The sequence below is a fragment of the Theropithecus gelada genome, chromosome 4, assembly GCF_003255815.1.
Source record: "Theropithecus gelada isolate Dixy chromosome 4, Tgel_1.0, whole genome shotgun sequence".
Classification (NCBI taxonomy): Eukaryota; Metazoa; Chordata; class Mammalia; order Primates; family Cercopithecidae; genus Theropithecus; species Theropithecus gelada.
The window spans coordinates 150,504,541-150,523,316 of NC_037671.1; the positions used below are offsets into that span (position 1 = coordinate 150,504,541).

General features: G+C 35.9%; 1 protein-coding gene across 1 annotated transcript in view; it reads left to right on the top strand.

The window, feature by feature from the left end:
• Nucleotides 1-16,836, top strand: part of HINT3 (histidine triad nucleotide binding protein 3) — a 24,881-nt gene extending 8,045 nt beyond the window's left edge. The window contains exons 2-5 of the mRNA XM_025384404.1: nt 3,062-3,179; nt 9,281-9,350; nt 11,843-11,969; nt 14,668-16,836. Of these exons, the coding sequence (XP_025240189.1) occupies nt 3,062-3,179; nt 9,281-9,350; nt 11,843-11,969; nt 14,668-14,700 (348 nt within the window). The 3' untranslated portion in view covers nt 14,701-16,836. The remainder of the gene's footprint in view (nt 1-3,061; nt 3,180-9,280; nt 9,351-11,842; nt 11,970-14,667) is intronic.
• The last annotated feature ends 1,940 nt before the right edge of the window (nt 16,837-18,776 follow it).

Sequence of the window (18,776 nt, forward strand, 5' to 3'; positions counted from 1 at the left end):
TCAAAAAAAAAAAAAAAAAACCTATCTCTGTTCCTGGAAAAATACCTGAAAACCCAAATGACACACCATTTTTTAAGGGATAGAGGAGGGTGTATCTGTAACTTGATCTTCTATGAAGCATCTGTCATTTATTTATTCAGCAGTTTGGCAGGTGTACTTTGTTATTCACTTGGAGTTCAAAGATGAATATGGCATGCCCCACACTTGAGGAGCTTTCCTATGATCCAAATTCAGTGCAGGAATAAAAATGCTCTTTTAGTGGATGTCATTAGGGATGGATAGTCAAAATACTGTATTTTTAAGTCACTTGAAATCATTCTTTTCTTTGAATGGAATGATTGTGCTACCAAAATGACATACAGTTAGGTTCATTTATTGTTGTTTGTTTTTTATTTTTAGAGATTGCTTTTTTTTTCTTGTGAAGTGTGAAGTATACATGTTAAATATTTACATGTTTTCAGAGTCCAAATTGTAAAGCAAGGTACATTTGGAGAAATCTAGCATCCGTTCTCTTGTCGTCTCTACCATGTTCTCTTTCTCCATAAGCAACTTTTACAAACTTTTTTGTTTATCCTTCCATTGTGAGTAAATAGGTATTCACATGTCTGTATTTGTATTTGTCTTTCTTACACACAAAATATAGCTTAACCACTCTTCTGCTCTTTGGTATTTTTAAAGAAAGCTTGAATATGTTTTGGAAATAATTTCATATGTATATGAAAATCTTCCTCATTCATTTTTAGAGCCACACAATACTCCATTGTGTGGATTTGCCATAATTTATTAAACCAGTCTCCCAGATGCATTATGAACGTTTGGTTTATTTTTCAGTCCTTTGCTATCATGAATTATGCTGCAAAGAATAGTTTATATATATATACACACACACACACACACACACACACACACACATCATTTCATATTTTTGCCAGTGTATCTGTGGAATAGGAGGATCATTTTTCTTAAGATGAACTATGTAAATGATGTCTGGATCAGCAGTAGGAATGGGACAAAGGGTGACATCAGAGCTAGTTTCAATATTTCAGAAGGCTTCATGAAAATCTAATTTAGTCAGGGTGCAGGCTAACTAAAACATCGAGTTTCTTTATTTTTGAGAGGAATTTTATCTATTCCTGGTGATGAGAGTCATGTTGATTGGTAGTTTTTATTAGGACTGGGATTGGGTAATTAATTAATTAAAATTGGGAAAATAAATTATTGGTATATGAGAGTTAGTAACCAAAACCTTTCAATATAGGGGTTGGAAGACAAAACTAAGCATTTTGGTTCATTCTTATGGCTAAGTTATGCAGTATGAGACAGCAGATTTTTAGGAACCTCTTTAGCTTTTCTCCTACTAGCCATTAGACTGGCACTTGCTAGTTCTATTAATCTAAAGAAGTGTTATTCCTGCTGTGAGGTAGACTACAGCTACATCATCTCAAACTAATTCTAACCAGGTTGTATTCTGTACCAGAAAGAATTGCCTCTGGAATTTGAAAAATGAATGCCATAATTGAGGGGAAATAAAGATATATAACATTGTTGTGTTATGAATCAATCTGGGAAGTACGATTGTGGCAATTTTCTTGTACTAGATTTAACCCTCAATTTTAATTGTTTCTGAGCTGGAAGTATTAAAGAAATAATGGTAATCCCAGCACTTTGGGAGACTGAGGCAGGAGGATCGCTTGAGTCCAGGAGTTTGAGACCTGCCTGGACAACATAGGGAGACTCCATCTCTAGAAATATATATATATGTAGCCTGGCATGGTGATGTGCATCTTTAGTCCCAGCTACTTGGGAGGCTGAGGTGGGAGGATCAACTGAGCTCAGGAGATCGAGACTGCAGTGAGCCATGATTGTGCCACTGCATTCCAGCCTGGGCTACAGAGAGAGATTCTATCTCAAAGAAAGGAAAAAAGGAAAAATTTAAACAATCAAAAACATTATAGTCCTTGACCTTATCCTTTTCTAAAACATACCATGGATATCAATTTTTAATTTTAATACTAGACAGAAAAACCATAATAAAAATGATAGAATTGGATTAAATTGATATATAATTGTTATGTTTGTTATCTTAGGATAACCAGGATTACTGGAATGGATATGACGCACTTGTTTGAATTGAATTTTGGCTCTTGGAATGGAGAACTGTTGAGCAGCATTGCATTCATGGATTTTTTTAAAGGGAAACTCTGCTTATACTGATTTTAATTAATTTTTATTTACTATAAAGTGCTTATAATTATAAATTAATTAAAATCAGTATAAGATACTAAATAAGATATTCACTATCAGATACTTAATATGGTTATTTAGCAAATATAGATTTTCTCTTAGGAAAATTTGAAATTCAAATGTTAATGGGTTGAAACATGCTCTTCTTCCTCTCCTTTTCTTTTTTCTGTAGATTACTGTGCGGAGCAATGTAAACCAGAAAACTGATGCCATACATGTATTGTAGTGGGCCCATAAATTAGTACAATATACTGGAATTTGTTTCAGCATTTCGGTCTTTTTAATACTGTAAAGTGGCAAGTAAAAAAGTATTTGGATATAATTGCTTTAAAAAATGTTTTAAAAATGCAGTCCCTGAACATGTAAATGCTAGCTGATGTTCTTTTTATAGTTGAGGAAAATGCTATGTTGGGAAAAAAATTAAATGTAGAAAGGAATTTATCTATCTTGCTGTGATTCTGTAGCCAAACCTTAAAAAATATGTATCAAGAGTGAAAAACTTTAGGGTAGGGATAGAGAAATGTGTAATGAAGTAATAAACTCTGAGATTATTGGTAATGAAGCTTTAGTAAACTTTACTCGTAATTGTTTCTCCAAAATTGACTTTATGTGTCCTTTTTATTCTCTGGAATAAATGAGCATCTCATGAAGGAACTGTTATGAACTTAATGCATAATTATAAAATTGCCCAGTGGGGGTTAGGTGTGATGTATGTATCATTTCCCTGTCAGACTGAGATTAATGATATTTAAGTCATGCCAGAACAGCATTAAGAAATTCTTTTTAAAAATTTACTAGCAAATGTTTTTTCCTTTAGAATGAGGACCTAATTTGCTTCAAAGATATCAAACCAGCAGCAACTCATCATTATCTTGTGGTGCCAAAGAAGCATATTGGAAATTGCAGAACTCTAAGGAAAGATCAAGTAGAACTGGGTAAGATGATGGCAGTATTCTTCATGTTTATATCATCTTCAGTTGGTATCAGTGATGGCAGTGAAGATTAAAAAGAAAAGTACTGTAAAAAAGGAGCACTATGACTTTTTGAAATTTTCACTATAAAGAATTTTAAATTCATTGAAAAATAGTACAATACTGATGTATTCATTATGCAGCTTCCACATTTAGGAACTCGTGGACAATTTAAAAAAATATATTAACCTTTTCCCACAGTGATTTTGAAGCATATACTAGACATCATGCTATTTAACATTTAAACTGTCCAAAAGATATATTTTTATGTCTTTTTTTTTTTTTTTTTTTTTTTTGAGACAGAATCTTGTTCAGTCGCCTAGGCTGGAATGCAGTGATGTGATCTCGGCTCACTGCAGCCTCCATCTCCTAGGTTCAAGTAATTCTCCTGCCTCAGCTTTCCAAGTAGCTGGGATTACAGGCATGCGCCACAATGCCTGGCTAATTTTTGTATTTTTAGTAGAGACGAGGTTTCACCATGTTGGCCAGGCTGGTCTTGAACTCCTGACCTCAGGTGATCCACCACCTAGGCCTCCCAAAGTGCTGGGATTACAGGTTTGACCCACCGTGCCTGGCCTATTTTTATGACTTTTTAAATGATGGACTTTCTTGACTCTGAAATGAAAGGTGCTATGAAAAATTATAAACAAACAAGTTATGATATGACAAATGAGCTCATATTGCCTTATGTTGACATCATGTTGATACCTGCCTTATAGTCTCCTGTGAAGATAAATTAGCACCAAAATTTAATTATGAGTTTTTAGTGATGAACTTCTAGCTTCTGAAAAGGAGATTCTGAATCTTGTCTATTGAGGATGATTGCTCATTTTCCTACTCATGGCTTCTGTGACTTGTCACCTATCATTTTCTAAGACATTTCTAAGCTCACTTCAAATCTGCCTTTAAAAAAGATAATTGCAACTTTTATTTTAGATTTGGGGGTACATGAGCAGGTTTATTACATGGATATATTGTGTGGTGCTGCGGTTTGGGATACAAATGATCTGTCACCCAGGTAGTGAGCATAGTACCCAACAGTTAAGTTTTCACCTCTTGCCCCCATTTTTCTCTCCCACTTTTAGTAGTCCCCAGCCCCCATTTTTCTCTCCCACTTTTAGTAGTCCCCAGTGTCTATTGTTGCCATCTTTTTGTCCATGAGTACCCAGTGTTTAACCTCTCCTTATAAGTGGGAACACGGAGTGTTTGGTTTTCTGTTCCTGGGTAATTCACTTAGGATAATGGCCACCAGCTGCATCCATGCTGCTGAAAAGATTACTTCATTCTTTTTTATAGCTGCACAGTATTACATGGTATATATGTACCACATTTTCTTTATCTAGCCTACTGCTGATGGGCACCTAGGTTGATTCCATGCCTTTGCTATTGTGAGTAGTGCTGTGACTCACATACAAGTGCATATGTCTTTTTGGTAGAATAATTTGTTTTCTTTTGGATATATACCCAGTAATGGGATTGCTGGGTCGAATGGTAGTTCTATTTTATTTTTTTTGAGGAATCTCCAAACTGCTTTCCACAGTGGCTGAACTAATTTACATTCTCATCAGCAGTGTGTAAGTGTTATGTTTTCTCCTCCGCCTCACCAGCATCTGTTATTTTTTTACTTTTTAAAAATAGCCATTCTGATTGGTGTTGAAATAGTATCTTATTGTGGGTTTGATTTGCATTTCCTGATGATTAGTGATATGGAGCATTTTTTTCATATATTTGTTGTCCTCTTGTATGTATTCTTTTGAGAAGTGTCTGTTTATGTCTTTTGCCCATTATTTCATGGTGTTTTTTGGTTGTTTAATTGTTTAATAACTATTTACAGATTTGGGATATTGCACCTTTGTCACATGCATAGTTTGCAAATACTTTTTCCCATTATGTAGGTTATCTGTTTACTCTGTTGATAGTTTCTTTTGCTGTGCAGAGCTCTTCAATTTGGTCCCACTTGTCAATTTGTGTTTTTATTGCAGTTGCTCTTGAGGACTTAGTCATAAATTATTTCCCAAGGCTGATGTCCAGAATGGTGTTTCCTGGGGTTTCTTCTAGGATTCTTATAGTTTGAGGTCCTAGATTTAAATCTTTAATCCATCTTGTGTTAATTGTATATGGTGAAAGGCAGGGGTCCAGTTTTATTCTTCTCCATATAGATAACCAGCTATCCCAACACCATTTAACTGAATATGGCGTATTTTCCCATTGCTTATTTTTGTCAACTTTGTTGAAGATCAGATGGCTGTAGGTGTGTGGCTTTATTTCTGGGTTCTCTCTTATGTTCTGTTGGTCTATGTGTCTGTTTTTGTACCACTCTCATGCTGTTTTGGTTACATAGACTTATAGTATAGCTTGAAGTTGGGTAATGTGATGCCTCAAGCATTGTTCTTTTTGCTTAGGATTGTCTTGGCTACTTGGGTTTTTTAGTTCCACATGAATTGTAGAATAGTTTTCCCCAATTGTGTGAAAAATGATGTTGGTAGTGTTGAATCCGTAGATTGCTTTGGGCAGTATGGCCTTTTTTAACAATACTGATTCTTGCAGTCCACGAGCATAGAATGTTTTTTCATTTGTTTGTATCATCTATGATTTCTTTCAGTAGCATTTTGTAGTTCTCCTTGTACAGATCTTTCACCTCCTTGACTAGCTGTATTCCTAGGTATTTTTTTGTGTGTGTGTGGCTATTGTAAATGGGATTGTGTTCTTGATTTGAGACTCTCGGTTTGAATGTTATTTGTATTTGGAAATGCTACTGATTTTTGCACATTGAATTTGTATCCCAAAACTTTACTAAAGTCATTTATCAGTTCCAAGAGCCTATTGGTGGAGTCTTCAGAGTTTTCTAGGTATAGACGCAGATTGTTGGTGAGGAGAGATAGTTTGACTCCTTTTCCTATTTGGATGCCTTTTCTTTCTTTCTCTTGCCTGATTGCTCTGGCTAGGACTTCTGAAATCTGGAAAGGCTTTGTCATGAGGTTCTGGGATTAGTTTGGTCAATATTTTAAGGTAGCCTACATGATAGATCAGTTGGGCTAGATTTTTAAAAGGTAAGAAACCACTTTGATGGAAAACCTTGATGTGTAGTTCATTAATATTTAGGCTAGTGAATTAACTAACAATTTTTCAACTGTTGATTCTGAATACAGCAAAGTTCCTTAGTCATTTGAAGTTCTATCAGTACATTTGAGAACATATATGATTTATAACTACAGGGCAGCATTTGAACTTATAACAATTAGGTCCAATTTAGATTTACCTGATTGAAACATTTCATCTTTCTTATTAAAAGTTTTAATTTTCATTCTTGTAGTTATTTCTTAGATTTCACACTTTAGCTTTTTAGGAATTTTTCAATTTATATTCAGCAGAAGTGGACAATAGAGGCTGTTATAACTAGTTTTTATAACTGTTAGAAATCAAATGTCACTAATTTTGAAGCAGCTGGTAGGTATTTGGGATTCCATTACATTTTCCTCTTTGCTTTTGTGTTATGTTTGAATATTTCCATACTAAAAGTTGTTGCAAATTAATAATTTTTATATAATTGATAAAGTTGAGGAAATAATAAGCATATGGAAGAGTTCAAGAACACTATCAAGGAATATGACTATAATTGACATTTATAGAACTCCACTTAAATATAGTGTACGTTTTTTAAAAAGCATATGTTCACTAAAGTTGACCATATTCCGAGCAATAAAATACAGCTCAATACATATCAAATGATTGAAATCTTATAAATATGTACCATTACTGGGTATATCCCCAAAGGATTATAAATCATGCTGCTATAAAGACACATGCACACGTATGTTTAATCTGGCACTATTCACAATAGCAAAGACTTGGAATCAACCCAAATGTCCATCAATGACAGACTGGATCAAGAAAGTGTGGCATATATACACCATGGAATACTACGCAGCCATAAAAAAGGATGAGTTCATGTCGTTTGTAGGGACATGGATGCAGCTGGAAACCATCATTCTCAGCAAACTATCACAAGAACAGAAAACCAAACACTGCATGTTCTCACTCATAGGTGGGAATTGAACAGTGAGAACACTTGGACACAGGAAGGGGAACATCACATACCAGGGCCTGTTGTGGGGTGGGGGGAGAGGGGAGGGATAGCATTAGGAGATATACCTAATGTAAATGACGAGTTAATGGGTGTAGCACACCAACATGGCACTTGTATACATATGTAACAAACCTGCACATTGTGCACATGTACCCTAGAACATAAAGTACAATAAAAAAAAAAAATATGTTCTCTGAAGGCAATAGAGTTAAATTAGAAAAAGAACAAATTCCAAAAAAAGACATACTCTGGCTTGAAGTAATTTGGAGCTTTTTTTGGACTCTATGGTACTAGCTGGCCTAGTCTTGGAAGACTGGCAGTCTCCCAGCTCACACCTGACTTAGAGAAGTAAACATTAACAATAATTTTGTAAGTCTCAATATATCAGCTATCCTCTGTAGATGTTTTTACTTCTTTGTCTTTCAAGGATTACACCATTTAGAAACTACGGAGACCTAATATTTGGCATTGTGCTTTGAAGATCCCAGGTTACCAAAATTTTTCTGGTGGAGGGGTTTATTCCCACCTGAAGGCCGTAAAACACCAAGAGAAGAAAGATGATAAAGGAGATGGAATTTGGAAGCCAGAGTCCTTATACAAAGTTTTGGCTAGTCAAGGATAGGCTGACTGCAAGGGATACCATATCCTTAATTTGGGCTCAAAGACAAATTCAAAATTTTCTTGTCTTATTAAATCAAACAATTTCTCTTTAATTACTTGGTCTTCCTGATGAGAATGAGTCCTCATATGATCAGATGTCCTAAATAGCCTGCTGTCCTAAAGTCTACCTATCTGTGAGATTTTGTGATAGTGATGTTGCACTGGGGCTCAATTTGAAACTTTATTTCAGTTGTTGATAAGCAAACTTCTCAGTGACTTAAAGCTACTGAATGTCTTTATTTTTTATTTTATTTATTTATTTTTGAGACAGGGTCTCACTCTGTTACTTAGACCTGAGTGCAGTGGCACAATCATAGCTCACTGCAGCCTCGACCTCCTGGGCTCAAGAAATCCTTCTGCCTCCGGCCGGGCGCGGTGGCTCAAGCCTGTAATCCCAGCACTTTGGGAGGCCGAGATGGGCGGATCACGAGGTCAGGAGATCGAGACCATCCTGGCTAACACGGTGAAACCCTGTCTCTACTAAGAAATACAAAAAATAGCCGGGCGAGGTGGCAGCGCCTGTAGTCCCAGCTACTCGGGAGGCTGAGGCCGGAGAATGGCGTGAAGCCGGGAGGCGGAGCTTGCAGTGAGCTGAGATCCGGCCACTGCACTCCAGCCTGGGCGACAGCGCCAGACTCCGTCTCAAAAAAAAAAAAAAAAAAAAAAAAAAAAAAGAAATCCTTCTGCCTCCACCTCTTGAGTAGCTAGGACTATAGGTGTGCACCATCATGCCTGGCTACCATTTTTTTTTTTTTTTTTTTTTGAGACAGAGTCTTGCTCTGTCTGCAGGCTGGAGTGTGGTGGCATGATCTTGGCTCACTGCAATCTCTGCCTCCCAGGTTCAAGCAATTCTCTTACCTCAGCCTCCCGAGTAGCTTGGACTACAGGTGTGCACCACCATGCCCGGCTAATTTTTTGTATTTTAGTTGAGTCAGGGTTTCACCATGTTGGCCAGGTTGGTCTCGATCTCCTGACCTTGTGATCCGCCTGCCTTGGCCTCCCAAAGTGCTGGGATTACAGGCATGGACCACTGTGCCTGGCCACCCAGCTACTTTTTAAAAAATGTTTTTTAGAGACAAGGTCTTGCCTTTTTGCCCAGGCTGGTCTTAGACTCTTAGGCTCAAGTGATCCTCCTGCCTCAGTCTCCCAAAGTGTTGGGATTACAGGGGTGAGCCACTGTGCCTGGCCTGAATGTGTCTTTAAATGTGGGTAAACATTTAAACATTTAAACATTTGATAGGACAAGAGTGGAGGTCAGTGGCAATTTGTGAACTTAATGTCTCCTCTGGTGTAATGTTGTGTCTTTTCTGTTTTACAGTTGAGAACATGGTAACTGTTGGAAAAACCATTCTTGAAAGAAATAATTTCACTGACTTCACGAATGTGAGGTGTGTATACTTCCAGATGGAAACCAATATTATACATTATTGACTTTTTTTGAAACGTTATTTCTCCATGGAAAATGGAAACAGAGGTGGCAGTTTGTGGTTTAAATGTAGTTTTCCTGAAAGTGAGAATATAGTTCATCGGTAGTAAAAATGTAATAAAACTTCCTCTTGTGTCTCAATATCTTCCAATAATTTCCACTTGTAGTTTTGACAGACAAGTCTATATGAGCAGTGAGTAGGTAAAACAGTTACTAGTCTACTTTTTAAAAAAATTTTTTTGAGACAGGATCTCACTCTGTTGCCCAGACTAGAGTGCAGTGGCGTGAGCATGGCTCATTGCAGCCTCGACCTCCCAGACTACAGTATCCTTCTACCTAAGCCTCCATAGTAGCTGGGACCACAGGCGAGTACTACCACACCCGGCTACTTTTAAAATTTTTTACAAGCCTATGTTGCCAGGCTTGTCTCAAACTCCTGGGCTCAAGTGATCCTCCTGCCTCAGCCTCACAAAGTTCTGGGGTGACAGGTGTGAGTCTCCACACCCAGCAAGTCTGCTTTTCTTTGTTCCATATGTGCATTCCTATAAAATTGTGTGCAAGTTGAATTTTCTTAGGAAAATTTTATATGATTTAAAAAGCACATGATTATAATTCTAATGTGAATTTAACTTGAATTTGTCTGCTGAACTCTGGCGTAAGCACATGATGTTCAATTTTTCAACTTTTTTTTTTGAGACAGAGTCTTGCACTATCCCCCAGGCTAGAGTGCAGTGGTGCGATCTCGGCTCACTGCAACCTCTGCCTCTCGGGTTTAAGTGATTCTCTTGCCTCAGCCCTCCACGTAGCTGGGATTATAGGCGCATGCCACCACGCCTGGTTAATTTTTGCATTTTTTTTATAGTAGAGACAGAGTTTTGCTATGTTGGCCAGGCTGGTCTCGAATTCCTGACGTCAAGTGATCCGCCCGCCTCACCCTCTCAAAGTGCTGGGATTACAGGCATGAGCCACTGTGCCGGGCCTTTTCAAATGTTTTAATTTATCTAAGTAATGTTTTTCTTTTTAAAAGATTTCTGATTTTGCTTCTGTGACCCAAGCAGGTATAATGGAGATTACTTCTAACACTTTCAACCTAGAATTCAGAATAGACTTGAATTCCAATGCCATCCATGCTACTTGTGGTGTACGCTACTTATAATGTCTGTGTTAGTTTAGACATGCCATTTAGCCTCTCCAAGCTAATACCTGCTCTGCCTGCTGGTAGGTGCAAATGAGATTCTCTGTGTGAAAAATCCTCCAAAAACTGTTAAGCATTACCAAGTGTGATAATGATAAGGAACAGATGGTGTTTGAGACCCTTTGGCCAGAAGCCACACATTTCCTTCACAGTCATAGGATGCTTATTAGAAGAATGAACATTGGACAAAGATTCGAGAGCCCTGAGTCTCAACTGCAGCTCCACGACTGTCTAACTTTGTGACCTTGGGAATATTTTAAACTTTCTGGATCATGGCTTCGCCATCTTTAAGATGAAAAGATTGAGTGAAACTTTGAGTTGCTTCAAGCTTCTAGATTACTTGATTCTATATTATATGACTGTTTGGCAGAAAGAAAACCTAGTCTCCTCTTCTAGGTAGTGGTGGAAATTTCAAAGTATGTACTGCATATCTGACTCCACATTGGTAGTCCCAGAGGATCACTGCTGCAGTATAGCACTTCTCCTATGCCTCCTTTCCACACTTCCACTCACTGATACCTTGAACAGGCAAATATTTCTGGGCTTTGATTATTGTTACAGGTGTGTCTTGCTCTGCTGAGCATAGGTGGACTTGCAAAACTTTTTGTAAGCTTATTTTTAAGAGTTTAAATCATATTTAAAAAACTTTGTAACCATTTAAAGGAATTCTTGTGTATCTTTTAGAAAGCACATAATTATCATTATCATCTAACTTATTTTAAGTATTAACCAAGAAACCTGGGTGATGATGAAAGTTTTTTTATGATGACATAATTAATCTCACTACTGAAATATTGTTGGTTTGGTAGGAAATGTCTGAGTACTTTATTAAAGGAAAAAGTGTGCCATCTACTGGCTATGTATTGAATAAATGAACACAACTACTTGATTGTCCAGTGATGTTTTAAAAAATTCATTGCAAGGGCGTATCTTAAGGGAATGAAAGCTTAAGATGATGAAGACTGAAGTGATATGACATTATGCCAACTCAGAATTCATAAAGATTATACTAAGGCATAATATGCTGTTAAGGCCTTCCTTGATGATGAGCTTATGTTACTACAAACTTCAACATGAAAAGAAGACGAAGTGTGTGAATCCTCAGAAGTGCATAAAAAGAAACAATGACATTTGTGACAGTCTATTTACCTTAGGAACTTGTTTTGGATCTCGTTAAAATTTATGTGTTTCCACCTGAAAAATGACTTTAAACTATTTTAAAACTGGTTTGTCAATCATCTCTTTCCTTTCTATTTTAGGATGGGTTTTCATATGCCACCATTCTGTTCCATTTCCCACTTGCACCTTCATGTTCTGGCACCAGTGGATGAGCTTGGCTTCTTATCCAAGTTGGTTTACAGAGTCAATTCCTATTGGTTTATCACAGTGAGTATTCTTGTTATGTCAGCAGCATACAAAAATATTTAAAATATCCTTTTCGTTGTAGTTTTTTCTTCTCAACAGTAGGTACTTACAGCTCTCATAGGCTTGATTACCTGTTTTAACATACTGCTTGCACATATCCAAAATAATATTTTTAATTTGGGGGAGTTTCAAGACCATCAGTCTGTAGGAAGAGAAGCTATGGCTAAGTCTTCCCCATTGCAAGTAGCGGATACGATGTAGAAGAACCATGGTATTCAGGGTTCTGACTTTGGAGTCAGATCTGGACTGCAGTGCTTGCTTGAGGGTTCATGTAAAAGTTACTTACATTTTTTAAGGCTCAAGGTCTTTATCTGTTACCTGCAGATAGGTAATAGTGCCTACACCTAGGGTTGATAAGAGAGTTGATAAGATAACTTATGTGTAAGACACTTAAAACAGTACCTTGCAAATAGTAAGTAGTCAGGAAATGTTACCTGCTACCTCTATTGTATCATCAACATTGTAGAAATTTGGTTTTTGTGTTTTTTGATAATTCAAACTCCTTAGAAAAGAGTTTTAGTAGTAGCATCACTTACCAGATCTTCGGCCGAAGGTGTTTTGTTTTGTTTTGTTTTGTTTTTGAGACAGAGTCTCACTCTGTCACCAGGCTGGAGTGCAGTGGTGCATTCTTGGCTCACTGCAACCTCCACCTCCCGGGTTCAAGCGATTCTCTTGCCTCAGCCTCCCAAGTAGCTGGGACTACAGGCGCGTGCCACCATGCCCAGCTAATTTTTGTATTTTTATTAGAGATGGGGTTTCACCATGTTGGCCAGGCTGGTCTCTATCTCCTGACCTCGTGATCCACCCGCCTCAGTGTCCCAAAGTGCTGGGATTACAGGTGTGAGCCACTGCGCCCAACCCAAAGTTTTAAGTCTAAAAAATTACAGCATTCTGCTTTGCCAAAGCAAAAGTGGAGTAGAATTCAGCTGTTCATACCTGTGGTCTGTTTATATACCTTAGTTATTAAGTGGCTCTGGGGTCCCTCTAAGGCCAATTGACCACTAATTTACCAGGGTGTTATTTTATGTGTCCATGATGATAAAGTGATCTATAGTTGCCATATCTGAATAATCATCCAATAGTATTTATTTATCATTAGTTATTGAATGGTATTATTCTAGTCATAGTACAGAAAAATTTAAAAAGTGTCTGATTTCTAGAAACTTCATATTTCAAACATATTATCCCTGTTTTCAACTTGTTGCCCAGATGGTTTCATTTAAATAATATAAAAATACAAAAATTAGCTGGGTATGGTGGTGCATGCCTGTACCACCTACAGACTCAGCTACTTGGGAGGCTAAGATAGGAGGATTGCTTGGGTCCAGAATGTTGAGGCTATAGTGAGTGATCATGCCACTGCACTCCAGCCTGGGTGACGGAGTGAGACCTTGTCTCAAAAAATAATAAAAAATTAAATAATATGTATGTGTGTGTATATATATATGTATGTATATGTGTGTATGTATTTGAAATTTTAAAAAGTGGAATATTCTGCTGGACAGCTGGGTTTTTTTTTTTTTTTAAACAAAGTTTGTGTAATAGAAAAGGTTTTTTTTTCCCCCTATTTGTATTTCTAATTTTCTATAAGAGCTATACCTTTATAATAAAAGATGAATGAAAATACATTTTTGTAATGTTTTGACTGTATTTTCTTACAGGAAAGACTTTTTTACTTGGAAAACATCAATGTATAAAATTATAAGATATGTTGTTGGTTCATCCTGAGAATCTGAACTCTTCTTAAATCTGACTTTGTTAGAATATCTTATGAGACTTTGAAAAAAATCAAGATAAAGATATTGAAGTTAATTTCAAAATCTTATATAATGATCCAGATTATATAGTGTGATTGAGAAAAACACTGAAATGATGTAACTCACAGACTTTAGTTTACCTTTTTTAAAAAATAGACTTTATGTTTTAGAGCTGATTTAAGTTCACAGCAAAATTGAGTAGAAACTACAGAGAGTTCCCATGCACCCCCTGCCCCTCCACATGTACAGTTTCCTCACTATCACATCCTACACCACAGTGGAAAATTTGTTACAATCGATGAACCCCATTGATAAATTGTTATCACTACAGTCCATAGTTTACTTTTGAGTTGACTCTTGGTTTTACATTCTGCGGGTTTTGATAAATGTATAAGGACATGTATCCACCATTATAGCATCATACCTAATAGTTTCACTGCTCTAAAAATCCTCCATATGCTGCCTATTCATCCCTCCTTCCCCTTTAACTCCTGGCAACCACTGATCTTTTTATTGTCTCCATAGTTTTGCTTTTTCCAGACTGTCATATGGTTGGAAACCTACAGTATGTAGCCTTTTCAGGTCGGCTTCTTTCACTTAGTAATATGCATTTCAGGTCTCACTTTACTTTTTAAAACTTTAGTGTTATATTTATTTTCCTTTTCTTCTTGAAACTTATTAATGAATTTGCAATGTAGGCAACAATCTGCCTATTTATATACAATGTAGAATAATTGTATATAGATATTATATTATAGTGAGTTTTTTTGTAAGATATTTTTAGGAACAGAATATGTAGTACTCAACTCTTCTAATGTGGCATATTATAACAGGGATACCAGTAGAATTATTTGATAGAGACTATGATATCTAGAATTAAAAAGTATTTTTTTAAATTACAGGCTGATCACTTGATTGAAAAACTAAGAACATGAAAATGTCAAGAGTGGAAGATTTTTCTAATCTTGGTTCAGCACAAAGTGATGTTTAGGTCCCTTTTAAGTCTAATTGCAGTTTTAAGATTTGTTGGGTTTTATGAGAGGCTGTTACGTAGTAACCTTAAATCTTTTCTGAATGTCTGTTTCCTGAGATCTTTGATACAGTTATATCAATATTTTGTTACTGATTTGTTTCAATGGTTACTTGTATAAGGATTTTATATATATGATATTATAGATAAAATCCTATTTAAGACAAATTCTGTTAATCAAGAAGGGCTCTGTATTTTTTTAAATTAAAATATTTTCACTTCTCAGTAAGTAATTACTGTAGTGATTTATTTATGTGAAGAATAAACTACTATAGAAAGTACTGTATTGGAACCTTTATTACTGTGAAGGAGAAAAAGAACTTAGCTATTTCTTGACAGTTCTATAGTTTTACACATAAATTTTCAAAATAAAAAATACCATACTACACAATGATCTCTGATCTTGCTGAGGGAAGGAATGATATATATCATTTTTCCTCAAATTTCAGATGCCAGTTTTCACTTTTTGAAGCCTTGCATCTTTTTAATAAATCTATCCTGAAAGCTACATAATGTATATAATTTCTATCAGTGAATTTACAATAACTATCAAATTGGCTGTTAGAATTCAGTGTAATGGAATTTTGCCTCTAATAACATAAAGGGGGAAGAAACGTAAAGTGGTTCTCTTAATAAAACTAGCAGAAAATGTTGCTTTATGGCATGTTTTTGTATCAAAGAGAAATTAGAGGTTAAACTTTGCTTTTGTAATGAAAAAGGCCTGATTTGAAAGTAGAGATAGGCTTAGATGAGAAAAATTGATAACACAATATTAATACTATTGATATATCATTTCATGAGGCATATTTTGTTAGAAATTGTGTTTTTGGTGCTAACCTACAGGCACAGTAGTGAATATGAATGAAGAGTAGGTGCTGCAAGTTAATCCTACATTGTGCCAATGTATAATAGTACCATGTATATGAATATGAATAAATGAACATGAGGATTAACATATTGTTGAAAATAGACTGAGGTACTAGTTTTCTTTCTTTTTTAGAGGGGGCATGATATTAAACATAGTTTTAAGTAACAAATTACTTATTAAAAGTTATAACATGTGGAATCAATACTGTTTTATTTGTTCATTAATTTATTCATTCAGCAAACATTTGTTGAACATTTAATGTGTACCCGATATTCCAGGATCAGGAAATAAAGAAATAAAAGACATTCAGCCTGCAATTGCTAGAAGAGGCCAGAAGAGGCTGTGAAGGGATAAACACTTCTGAGAGTGGGTGGTAGTAGAACTGAGTATTCAAGACTGAATGTTAGGCAGGTAGACAGTGACTGGTTAGGCTGAGAAACCCATAAGTACTTTCCTTGAGTTCTGCTTCCACTATTACTTACTTTACAATGGATGTTAATGTTCAGATTTCATCTTATTTACTAAAGGTGGAGAAAGGATGTGGAAGTAGGGGTTATGGGCTCTCAAAAGTAGATTTATAGAGATTTTTTTTTTTTATCACTGTTTTGTGATATAGTTCACTGAGCACTTACATAGATTAACAGTTACAAGTTTCCATAAATCAGTTAGACTGTGACAAGCTTCAGGGAAAGAATTTTCAACAACTGCAATCTTTGATTGTTTTACTATGGGAACTTGCAGGGATATAATTGACAACATTATAATAATAATAGGTAAAATATTTAAGGAATTCTCAAATGCTTTATGGACCTCTTAAAAAATGTGGTTAGCCAATTGATTCAACTTTTATGGGTTTATATGCTCTCATATAAACCTATTGGTTAAAAATCCTTGGAAACACATTTTTAGTAGAGGTTCTCATTTACTTATAAAGATTAATAATCAAATTACTACAATTAATATCCATTTAGCTTTTTCAGTAGTCTAAATATTTGGAAACTCCCTAGCCATCTATAACACTAGTTCAAAACAAGGCTAATTCATAACCTGTATTAAAAATGTTTGAAGTGATATCAAGAGCATTGTTTATGCATGTTGTGATACTATTTGTGGAATTGTATAATGAGCTATTTCAAACTGCTAGAAGAAAATGAAATAAAAATGGAAAAATACCATCAAATTTTGCCTGTCTGGACTTTTTAAGTAGTACTAAAAACAGAAATTCAAATGAAAGATGTTTTATAAATTGGCTGATCAGTGTATGAAAGGTATACTGTAGTGATGTAAACACACCTCTTTCATATAAAGAATCCAAGGTTAAGGGCACAGCCTTTATTATTGTAACACTTATAACTTACATACTTCTAGATTTTGCTATGAAAAAGTCATTTATAAAAGCTGGTGCCCACAACTTTCATTAATTTTTTAGTATGTACTAGGTACAAATACTCCAGTCACTAAAATGAAACTAATACTTGTTGATTCATCTATTTATGAATCAGCTCTTATGCTTGCAATATAAATACAAACAACAGATCTGACTCAGCTGAAATCAACTTAATGAAAATAGCTAAGTCCACTTCTGATTGAGGAGAATGAGAGCCTCATTACATGATTAGTTATTTAAAATCACAAAAGTAGAGATGGATTCACAATGAACAATCCTGCATTAATTAAACCAATCCTTAAGCCAAATATCTTTTAGGTATAATATTTTCTATTCATATGAAATAGACATCTCAAGCTTAAAGTGTTCCTCCTTCCCAACCTGTTCCTTTTAGTTTTCCCCATCTTCATTAATGGCAACTCCAATCTTTCCGTTGCTCAGGGCGAAAATCTTGGAGTCATGCTTGAGTCCTGTCTCTCACATTTCATATCTAACCTATTAACAAACCTTGTTGGCAGTACCTTCCAAATATATTCAGAATTTGACCACTTCTCATCACTGCTATCACCTTGGCCAAGTTATCATCATCTCTTATCTAGACTGCAGGAGTAGCTTCCTCACTATCTCCCTGCTTTTGTCCTTTCCCACCCTATCGTCTCCTCTCAACCCATTTACACATTCAACAAACAGAACATGTATGCTTGAGTGTTCTGTGAGACCCACAGATCCTAAACACTGCCCTCAGATACACACAAAAAGTTTTGGCACGGGGTTGTCCCCTTGAAAGGCCCTGAAACAGAAACCAGTTTTCTTTTCAGTGCCCGGTGTCTCTGCCTTTGCTGATACTCATTTTCTCTTTCCTTGAATGTTGCTAGAAACTCTTGACTGGATTTCATGCCTCCAGATGCTCCCTTTCTAACACAGCCTCATCAGAGTTCTTCCTAAATTACTGACTAAATTACTAAATTGATCATGCAATTTTCTTATGAAAATCTCACCATTTACCCTGAAGATAATGTACGAGTCTTTTCAGCTTTGTTTCCTACACTTATACCAAAGTGCTAGTCATTTTTACTACTACAACTAAACTGGGCACACCTTTGAAAATCTGTACCCATTAAAGTCCAAGTTCAAATGTTTCCTAATCCATGAAGTCTTCACTGAAACTTCTCATCCCTAATCTTGGCAATACTGTTTCTTCAGCTTCATTTCATGGTATTTTGTTTATCTTCCTAGAATAGACCTTATACAATCTAGCCAAGATGTAGTAGGATATTTCTTGCTACTGGATTTTGAGCTGTTTTGTGGCTGGGGGATTTTTTTTTTTAAATTTGTCTTTGCATCCCCATTGCCTTAGTCTAGTGACTGACTCATATTCCTGGTAAGTAAATCTGTTTTAATCTCTTGAGTTCCTTAAAATGTTTCCATAATAAACCAAAATCTGATTGAAGACCCTAATTTCAGGCAACTTTCAATCCAAAAATCAAGGGTATAACCTAGATGTTAGCTGGACCTTCCTGGCATTATGTCCTTCAGGTCAGTATCCATGATCAATATATAACTCAGTTGTGAAATGTCTTGAGTTTCCAGAGAATTCACCCACACTAGGTAGTTCAAGAATTTAATAGTCAAACTTTTAACAGGGCTATATAGCTCCAGCCATCTTCCTTATTGTCTTCCTTTACTTCACTCCTTGCTTTTGGAACACATTTCTTTGACTTTCTCA